The sequence below is a fragment of the Scomber scombrus genome, chromosome 19 (assembly GCF_963691925.1).
Source record: "Scomber scombrus chromosome 19, fScoSco1.1, whole genome shotgun sequence".
In the NCBI taxonomy this organism is placed as follows: domain Eukaryota; kingdom Metazoa; phylum Chordata; class Actinopteri; order Scombriformes; family Scombridae; genus Scomber; species Scomber scombrus.
In genome coordinates this window covers 25,344,607-25,355,338 of record NC_084988.1, presented here as the reverse complement: position 1 = coordinate 25,355,338, position 10,732 = coordinate 25,344,607, and the positions used below count along the sequence as shown (strand labels likewise).

General features: G+C 40.5%; 1 protein-coding gene across 1 annotated transcript in view; it reads left to right on the top strand.

Annotated features, from left to right (window-relative positions):
- Window positions 1-9,987, top strand: part of vrk1 (VRK serine/threonine kinase 1) — a 15,371-nt gene extending 5,384 nt beyond the window's left edge. The window contains exons 6-12 of the mRNA XM_062440248.1: window positions 31-139; window positions 1,118-1,210; window positions 1,946-2,078; window positions 2,459-2,638; window positions 4,168-4,337; window positions 8,800-8,896; window positions 9,586-9,987. Of these exons, the coding sequence (XP_062296232.1) occupies window positions 31-139; window positions 1,118-1,210; window positions 1,946-2,078; window positions 2,459-2,638; window positions 4,168-4,337; window positions 8,800-8,896; window positions 9,586-9,809 (1,006 nt within the window). The 3' untranslated portion in view covers window positions 9,810-9,987. The remainder of the gene's footprint in view (window positions 1-30; window positions 140-1,117; window positions 1,211-1,945; window positions 2,079-2,458; window positions 2,639-4,167; window positions 4,338-8,799; window positions 8,897-9,585) is intronic.
- The last annotated feature ends 745 nt before the right edge of the window (window positions 9,988-10,732 follow it).

Below are 10,732 nucleotides of genomic sequence, written 5' to 3'. Positions count from 1 at the left end.
TAGTAAAGCAGTACTGTTTGTGTGTTCCAGGTATAGGTTCATGGTTATTGACAGACTGGGCACAGACCTGCAGAAGAAGTTTGAAGAATGTGGAAAGAAGTTCCCCAGAAAACTAGTCCTGCAGCTCGGCCTCCGTCTGGTTGGTTAATTCATTATCAGACGCTTTCATTTTGTTGACATGTTTCCATTCAAGTACAGTTAAAAATGACTGAAGTAGATGGAATCACAGGAATGTTATTTTAAGAAGATGTGTTGATACTAACTTTCAGGACAGTATGTGAAGGAAAGAGGAGCTGGTTCTAAAATCACTTCAGCTCACTTACAGAGAAAAATGAACTCATTACATTTACACCTGCTATGAACATACAGATGACTTCTGATCATTGGTCTGTGCATTGACAGCAGGTATTGATGAGTGTTTATCTTATCTTTATTTTGTCCAATCAATGATCAGATCTCAATATTCTAGTTAAGTAGGCAGATGTGGGAGGGGATCAATGAAAGCCATGCTGGATAATCTTGAAGGTGCGATTAATAATAATAGTATAATCATTTTATTTGTAATGCACCTTTCATATAAGAAATGCAGCACAAAGCGTTTTACAACAGAATAAACATAGACTGAGTGCTTCATATGAAAAGGATGTAAAAGGAGCGTAAAGCTATGTTTAAAAAGTAACAAAACAAAAAAATATAATAAGATGGAAAATAAAAACAGTAATAATAGTAACATAGTAAATAGTACATAGTAAAAGTAACTAAAGTATAAAATATATAAAATCAAGAAGTGCAGAGCTTGCTAGCACCAGTGTTAACTCAGCTGTGCATGTGGTCTTTCAGGTTGTAGTGAGAGTTGCTGTTATGTGTTCTACTTACTTTTACTTTTGCTGAAGGAGAGTTCATCTGTAGCTTTATGATCTTTGATTAAGAAGAAAGTCTTTTTATTTCTATTTTTATATTATGCTATTATCATTCTATCACTTTTATCTTATGTTTTATTTCTTTTGTCTTTTTAATTTCTTAGTCAGGTGACCTCTCAGCCTATTGGCTAGAGTTTTGGCACATCAGAAATGAAAGGGACACATTTAGATGTAACACTGTTTCCTCCTTGTGTCAGCTGGACATCCTGGAGTACATCCACGACCACGAGTACGTCCACGCCGACATTAAAGCGTCCAACCTCATGTTGAGCAACAGCGATCCCAACCGGGTCAGTATCAGTAGCATCATCACTCCTACAATTTCTGCATTTTTCTCCTTTTTTTTTTTCATTCTTTTGTTGAGACACTGAGGTGCTGTTGTGACCTCGGCATCATTCCTTGAAAGCAGGGAGATGATTGTGTTTTTTTTTTTTTTGATCATAACACACTTGTGCTGCTTCATTAGATTCAATTAAGGCCCGGAGAGGGGGGGTGGGTGTGTGTGTGTGTGTGTGTATGTGTGTGTGTGTGTATGTTAGATGGCAGCAACAAAGAGCTTTTTTTTCCTAGCAAACAGGGGTGGGGGGCAGGGGCAAATATTTAATTTGAAGATTAATAATGTATCATTGGTGGTGTTATCAAAGAGCTATTTATAAATGACAATTTAAAAATGGGCCCCTCAGGATTAGAATATTAAGGTAGGCTTGTTGTTTTTATGGCTGCGCTATTTTGACGCTTTCCCTGGAGTTTGTTTTTATAATGCTGCTTTATTAAAAGCTGCTTACCAGCTGTAGTATATAGGAGCATAACACACATCAAATATAATAGTAATAAAGATTAAAATTACAGTTTGGATTCTAGAAGTGAGGAATCAGCTCTGTTTGTCTGTACTGCATTAACACGCTTTTATTTTGGAGACGGGGTCCAAGAAAAATGTCATGTGTGTTTAGAAAGATTAAAATATGACCTTGTTGGTCTGTGCATGTGCGTGTGCATGCTTGAACTGCTGTGTGTGTCACCTGTAGGTTTACTTAGTAGATTATGGGCTGGCATATAGGTACTCTCCTGATGGCGTCCACAAAGAGTACAAAGAAGACCCCAAGAGATGTCACGACGGCACCATCGAGTTCACCAGCATCGACGCCCACAAAGGAGCAGGTACATACGACCTCACATACAGCTCAGGAAATGATCTGTGATATTAAAACATACTGTTAATGACATAAACATCATGGATAGATGACACTGTTGCTTTTTGAATTTGCTAGTTTGAATTCTGCCTTGTAAGTTTGTTTAGGAATGTTTACACGGATTGCAAAGTTCTGTCTTTCAATCCCTTCACATTTTTACATGTACACTCTATCGTGTTACATAAACAATCGTTAAGAAGATTTGAACCTTTGCAAGGTGCCAGTTTGTCATATTCACATTCGGCCTGGCACTCTATGTAAGTGTCAGTAATTGAACATATTAGTCTCATGCTTCTGCTGACTGTGTTTACTGCTGCTGCTGCTGCTGATGTGCTCGCGTGTCTCCAGCTGCATGCAGACGGAGCGACATGGAGATCCTAGGTTACTGCATGCTTCAGTGGCTGTGTGGTCGGCTGCCCTGGGAGGACAAGCTGCAGGACCCCCTCTACGTCAGAGACTCCAAAATCAGGAGTCAAGAAAACATCTCTGAGTTCATGACCAAGTGTTTCTCTTCTCAAGACAGGCCAGGTAAGACACACACGCACACGCACGCACACACTTATACATGCATCTGTTGTTAAATGACCATAGAGAGTTTCTTTTTAAGCAGTCGAGGACGATGAATGGCAGAAAGAAAGCAGGTGAGTGTAGAGTTTTCATTGTCAGTAATAGAGATAAAGAAAGCAGAACAAATCCACAAGTATCACCTTTTACCCTCTGCTTTCTCCAGCTGCTTAATAGCTCCCAGCTGTGTGTGTGTGTGAGAGAGAGAATCTCTGTCGCCTCCATGTAATGATCGCTCATGAGACAACAGGGTTAAAGCAGCACTTCTTCACAATGAGCCTAAATCAGTGAATTAAGACCAAAAGAACATTCACAAACACTACGAGTCTACAGTTAGCAAAGTGGGTGATTAACCTGTAATGTGTACGATTATTGATCACCACACCAAAACTGTTATTACTACCACCAAAGATATGTTCCTTAAAAGGAGTTTTATGACTCAATCACAATGAACAGGAAACAGGCTTCACTCAGATGAAAGGAAGAAGCCGATCTGGAAGGTAACTGAAAAGTTGCAAGGTTGTTAATGAAGAGGAGCACTGTCTTAAAAACAAGAAAAAAACACACACACACAGACACACTGGTTACTGGCACCAGTTACAGCTGGCTTTGGAGCTTTTTATGCTATGGTGACCACCTGCAGGAAGAGGAGGGCAGTATACCTGACGGGACAAAGAGAAAAAACAAACACACACACTATATAACATGGAGTAATGCAACACTTTGAGACTTTTGTGCTTTCTTCCTGATAAAGCTCTTTGTTTATTCCATACACACAAAAAGAAATTACATGTGACATGAAGCTGTTGCTTTAAAGGACTTTTCATGAAATAAAATACATTGGAATCTGATTTAAAAAGAGACAATGTACATGTAAATGTGTGTTTGATGATTTGAGAAGTTGAGCCACTGTCTCCATGCTTGTTTCTCATCAGGATTGAGGGAAGAACAAACTCACGATGTAAATGATGACTTTGATGTTTGTGCGGTTGCCATTTTAACGTTGGCACTTTGACCTGCAGGCAGCATGTCGGTTCAGAGGCGTCACACCTCCTTCCTTCTGCTCTGAGGAGCACGACCAAACCGTTGTTTACAACTCCATCTGTGTGTGTGTGTGTGTGTGTGTGTGTGTTTGCGACTGTCTGTCAAGTCTGAAGAAAGTCACAGCAAACAGAATTAAACACAACGCAGCGACAAGAGTGGAACATCACAGCAACAACAGAGTCTCTGAACAAAGATAGTCAGCAGCACGAGGATGAGAGACGTTCAAGTCCAGTCAGGGTTATTTAAACAGGCTTTCATCACAGAAATGCATATCAAAACACTTTAGAAGGACGAGCCCTCAGAGAGCACATCACACACTAAACAAACTATCACAAAGAAAAAGTAAAGACTGGATAATCTCCTTGATTTCATTTTCTGCTGCAGCCGATTGTGGCATTGAGGTGAGGAGCTGTTTGCAGGCTGCGTCTCAGAGTTTCTCTGTGTTGTAGATGAGATGCAGAAGTTCATGGAGGAGGTGAAAGCTCTGAGCTACCAAGACAAACCACCGTACGACAAGTTCCGCTCCATCCTGCAGGCCGGACTGAAGAGCATCCAGGCTAAAGACGACAGCAAGCTGGAGTTCACACTCAGCAACGGAGCTGCGTCACCTCCTGCCAAGGTCAGTGCATGTACTGTCATAAAGTCCTCTGTCACACCCTCACTTCATCATGAGTGTGTGGACAGTGATCACCATGACATAGAAATGAAAGAGTGAGGTCTGGTGTTTATCTGTGATTATTCCTTTAACCAGGCTAGCACACACTTATTAGACTCATTGCTTCACATGGATCAGTATGTGACAGACAGGTAGCAGCAGATATCTCAGCTGAACATAAGTGTCATGCTGTTGATGAGTCACATAACATTATGTCATTATAACAGCAGTGACACATGATGATATTTACTGGAATAAGACCTCTGAAAAACTTTCAGAGGTAGAATATTTTTATTTTTATTTTATTCATATTTTAATGTCAGAAAAACAGACCGTAACCCAAACAATGAGCGAAAAAGAGAGATCAAGGGCGCACTCACACTAGGGCCAGTTGTTCCGTACCTTGCTGAAGCACGAATGTCCCACCTCCCCTGTCCCCCGCTGGCCCGCACTCACATTACCTCAAACCCAAGTGTACTCAAGCACGGTTACCTCCGACACATGTGTTGCGCGTTGTGTACGTAACCGTGTTCTCATTAGGGTTTAATCCCGGGAAAATCCAATCAAAAAATATTATTATTTAGAAATAAAGACACACAGAACATGGGCGCACTCACATTAGGGCCAGTTGTTCTGACATAAATTGAGTTCTTTTGCCTTAATAATGATAAAATAATACACAACAAATGGTCGGACTGGGAACCCATATCTGCATAATGTCTCCACGTTGCATTTAGTGTTGAAATGACCAGGGCTCAGGATTCCTGGGAAAATTGGCTTCTTTTCCCGGGATTTAAAATTATTTTATTATTTTTGGGGAAAATATTAATCCCTAGTGCGCATGCGTGACCAAGTGTACTGTGCCTAAGCACACCTCTTCCAAACATACCGTACCAGAGAAGTGTAACGTACTCAAGCGCGGTACACTTGCACTCACACTAGCCAAATAATCCGGACTTTAGGGGGCAAACGTGCTTAGACACGGTACGATTGCCTAGTGTGAGAACGCCCTAAAAGATAAAATATGGGGTACGGGAAAAATGGTTGTTATTGTGATTTGTAGAAGGCTTGAGCCCAATTCTTGAAGGTTATGTAATGCAGTTATACATTAATTATAATAATAAATATCAATACATTACATTCTTTAATAGTTTGTACAAAAACCTACTTTTAATTTTGAAGAGATTTGTCATCCATATTTCCTCATAATTTGAAATTCAGTATTCCAGAGTTATTCATTTAGGGGGAAAACTGATTTTAAAGCCAGACATGTTTCTCTTCTTGTTGCTTCAGTTGAATGTTCTCTTCTCTGTGTAGAACGATGTACACACACAGTTAGTTTTCACATTGATCTGCTCAAAGGGGAGACTTTTAAATCTTAGTTTAACATTTGATTTGTGACATCACAGCTAGTTTGGAGCCAATCATCGTCCAGATGCCACTACATTAGTGTGGTGTAGAAACTTGAAGCCTTCATATTGCGAATGAACTTTTCAGTGAAGTAGAAGATCTCTTGTGTTCCAGTTAAAGTTTTGAAATAGACAATATGTGTATATTAATAGATTTGAATTAGAGAAAAGGACAATATGTGATGTGTATGGATTGAAGGTAAGGATAGGAAGGGAAGGATTTCAACAAGGTAATTGAACTTTTTTGCAGAAATAAACACATGAAGACACAAAGCTGGATATCTGAATGTCTTTAAACATCTGACATCAGTAATGGAATATTTAAATATAAAGACTGACAGTGTATCATCTCCTCCACCTCTTTCTGCTCACTCTCCATCTTCAGGTTCTCATCCTCAGGGCAACATGGTCAAACAGTATTAGACAGTATTTTTCTGATTGTGATGACACATTCTTTTAGTTGTATATATTGCCAAGGAAAGAAAATTGTCATGGTTCATCTATCACGAATCTTTCATAATGTTGCTGTAGTGGGCAGATTTATTCCTAAATGATACTTTATTATTTTATTGTTACTTATTACTCTTTCCTCTGTTCTATACAGTGATATATAACAAAGATGGCATAAAATAAGAAAAAAAGCTAGTGACAACATACAGTATAAGCTTTTAACATAAGAAATAAACATGATTGTACATGATGATGAAATGGGTTTGTATATTAAGGGGGGGGGGGTGCATTGAGAGGAGTAATGTAAACAACAGTGTCTTGAGGCAGAATAAAGACAGCATTGTAAAAGAGTAATAAAAAGTGTGATGACAGCGTTGGGGGTGGGTGAGATAGATAGCCTGGGGGAAGAAGTTGTTTTTGAACCTTCTGGTTTGGGCTCGGAGGCTCCTGTAGCGCCTCCTAGAGGGCAGAGGGAGAACAGGCCATGGTTGGGGTGGGTAGGGTCTTCATTCAGCTATTTAGCAGATGCAGAACCACATTGAGATGCAGTGTGTGAGGATGTTGGGTAACAGGCAGCCCCTCCTCAACCTCCTCAAGAAGTAGAGGCATCATTGAGCCTTTTAAACAAGGAGCAGGTGTTAATTGTCCAGGTGAGATCCTCACAGATGTGGAATCCCAGGAATTTAGAACTGGAGACACACTTCATTTTTGCCCAATTGATGTAGATGGAGGAGAGTCTGAAACGTTTGGTCTAGTTGAGGACAAAGTTGTTAATGTCAGCTGCTCCACGTCCTTTCTGTAGGTCGTTTCATCATTGTTGGTGATTCAGCCCACATATGAAACCAGCAGATAACGGAGCATTTCAACCTCTTTCAGCTCATTGTTTTGGTTCTAAAACCTGCAACTCAACTGTTTTGGTTCAGTCTCACGGCTCTCATCAACCTTGTTTTCAGCAGCAGTTTTCAGTGAAGAATTGCGCCGTTACTACAGTAATTACAGCAGCCTAGTCTAAGATAAACAAGCACCTCTTTAGGCTACCATAATTACTATAGTAGCAGGATGCCTGATTTAGTTGGTCATTTTCCCATTATTTTTATGCTTCTAGTCTGGGTCAGTGGGCTACATAGTTCAATGGTTTCTTTATGAGTCTGTTTTAATTGTGTTTAATGGACTTTCTACCCAGCTCGATCTGCTATGCACAGTTTTAATGCGGACTCCGTCAAAAATGGAATGGTCGCTTATGTTTTGTAGGGTGGAGAGTCACTTCTGGGACGCTTCTAAAACACGATGCAGCAGTGGGTTAAAATGTTAACTCTGAGTTACATCTCCTCCTTCAAAACTTTTCTTATATATGTACTTCTTATACATCATATACAGCTTAAAGACTGAGGCTAAAGCTACTTGTCCTGATTATAACTTGTAGCCGTTTTTACTGTGTTTGCAGTGAGAAATAACAGCACAGCTACAGTGTTTGTATTCCTCTAATATTTATCTTATTTACAATATGGTGAGTCTTCTATTTCTTTCTTGCTTTCCATCTTTTCCCTCTCTCTCTCTCTCTCTCTCTCTCTCTCTCTCTCTCTCTCTCTCTCTCTCTCTCTCTCTCTCTCTCTCTCTCTCTCTCTCTCTCTCTCTCTCTCTCTCTCTCTCTCTCTCTCTCTCTCTCTGGCTCTTGCTCTTGCTCTCTGACTCTCTGTGCATATGGAAGGACGCCACTGGGGACGCGGCGTCGCCAGCCAAAGGGTTACCGGGCCCCGGCGCTGGTTATTGTATATAATTATCCCGCCAATCTGTTCACCTCAGCGGGTGCCACATGGTGATCATGAGGTAGCAATTGTCAAAATGGAGGTAAAAAAAAAGGAAAGGTGGGGAGGGGTGAGTGATAGTTCAGGCTGAGAGTGGAGCTTCATTATAGAGGCCCAGGGAGGAGGAGGATGGACAGAGGAGTTGATTGCCTTCACTAAGTGCAGGACTCTTTGGGGGGCCACCTTTTCTTCTCTTTCCTCAGAGGATACCACGCTCACTGTGATTTCTGTAGAGATGCAGGAGATCATCAGTTGATTACAAAAAAAAAACCTTCATCTTTGTTGACCTCAGTCTTTAAATGAGCTTCATGAGCTGAAGAAAAGAAAGCTGGAGTGTTTCTGTTTGCTGCTCTGTGGTCAAAAACAGCAGAATTCTTAACAGGGCATTTTTAATGGATTAATATCTGTGAGGTCCTGATGGCAGAGCAGTAATTGCATTTTCTCAGACTTCACACGTAGGAGGCTGGAAGCTCTGAAATGTTGGGTCAAGCCTCACCTCAGCATCCAACGCAGAGCCTTCAGAACAAACTTTGCTTCTTGATTTTTAGTTAAACTCGAAAATGTGTTTTTTGTACTGTTGGTTTTGTCTTATTTTAATGAACACATTGAAGACCGTGCAACGTCCTTCAAGACTTCTCAGCTTCAGTAGAGTTTGATGGTAAGACATGGGAAACAAAAGTCAGTGTCAGTCTCTGTGTTAAAACGACTTTTAGAAATGTTGTTGTGGTTGACTGTGAACTCTTCATTTGCTTCTCCTTCCAGAAGACGACCAAGAGAAGGAAAGTGGCAGATGAAGGAGAAGGCGATGAGGAAATTGATGGGACTCCCATCAAAAAAAAGAGAGTCACAAAGAAGAAAGGTAGGTTTTCTCTCCTCTCCTGATCACATATTTGTCTCTGAGGTGATTTTGTTGTTTCACAGTGTATGTACAGCAGGAAACTTTATTTCAGACACATCTGCAGGTCCATATTATTAAACAGTTTGCTAACCTCAGTGGGATTTTCCCTGCTTAAATAAAAACAAAGCCCAGGATACAGATTAAGTTCTTGCATTGCAAAGTAGTTGTAGTTTCAATAAATACATGAATAAACATATATCTGCTACAAACTAGTTAATATTGTGGTAAAACCTCATTTATTAAATATGTATACTCTGATTATAAATGCTAAATAGAATAACTTGTTACTACTTCCTGTGTGTTGAATGTCAGCCTTTTCAATGCCTTCACAATAAAAGGTACTTTTAATACAATCTGAAATTATATCAAGTGAATCTAGATATAAAATGATTGAATTGGTGCATACGTCTTTGAAATGTATTGAGCAAGCTGTCTGTCTTTTTATTGATACGTATGGTATGGCCATGTAGACAGGATGTATCCATATCATGACAGGATGGATTGAACTGTTTTGAGCAGAGAACTCTGGCAGCTTTTGTTTGCAGGCACAGATGCATGAATGATCATAAAAAGTCAGCGTGTTTTAGAAGGGGGATGTGCTTTATGGAGAGTTTTACTTTTTGTTTGTGTTGGTTTGTTGTATCATATAGAAACTGAAGATGTAATCAATGGTGTAAAGAAGAGTCCTAAGAAGGCTCCTAAGAAGGCTCCTAAGAAGAGTCCTAAGAAGAGTCCTAAGGAGACTCTTAAGAAGACTCCTACAAAGTCCCCTAAACCAAAGGGTCTCAGCACTGGAAAACGGAGTAACCGCAAAACCACACAAGTGGACATGAGCACCCAGACGTCACCTGCATTCGTCCAGAGATCCAGATAAAAAACCAGCACCTTATCCTCGAGCTCTCTCTTCACTCCTCCATCCTCCTGGCTTTCCCTTTGTTTCTTTAAAAAGAACAAACCCTTTTTTAAGTTTTACATGATATGATATCTTTCTGTTTCTGATACTAACTGATAAATATTGATGTTTATGTTTGTTGTGATTGAAGCCAGATCCATTGTAATAAAGCAAATTGTAAAACCTACAAATGTGAGTTCTGGGGGGTTTCTTAAAGTTTGCTGGTGTATTTGGACCCTACCCCTTAATATATAGCCCCTTCCACAGCCTTTAGTGTGACTGCACACAGAGAGACACTCTTTGACGGAGTGGGAGGGTGGAGGGCTTCAGTAACGAGAGCCAATCATGATGGAGTCCAGTTGTGATGTATACACTTGAGTAGAACATTTGCATAAAAAGGATGTTTTGAAAATGCAAAAGCTTTCACCACTCAGAAAATAGAGAGTTAAACTTTCTCAAACCTTTCAGAGTAAATGCAGTGTTGCTGAGTTCAGGGCTGATGATGCACATGCTTAGGGGTTGACAGGATGATAATCACGTTTTGTGAATAGACGTGTGAATCAGTGGTCTGCATTTGAAAATAAGTGCATCTGTTTGTCCTCCTGTCTGTCTCTGTCCGGCTGCTGAAATGTCAGTTTTTCTGTCAGATGTTTCTCAAACTGCTGTCTAACTTCTGTCAAACCATCAGAGCTACATTTCTATCAAAGCCAGCGTGCAGGACAGAATTTCACACATGAAAAGCTGCTGACAAGCTGTCCATTTCCCCTCCATCCACCCTTGTCCTCAAGCTTATGGACTGTCCCCGATGGGACCCCCCCACCACCTCCCCTCATTAACTCCCAACAGGCTGCCCCCATCATAACCTCCCTCCCCACGGAGGAAGACATCTCCACTAATGTTAGTGT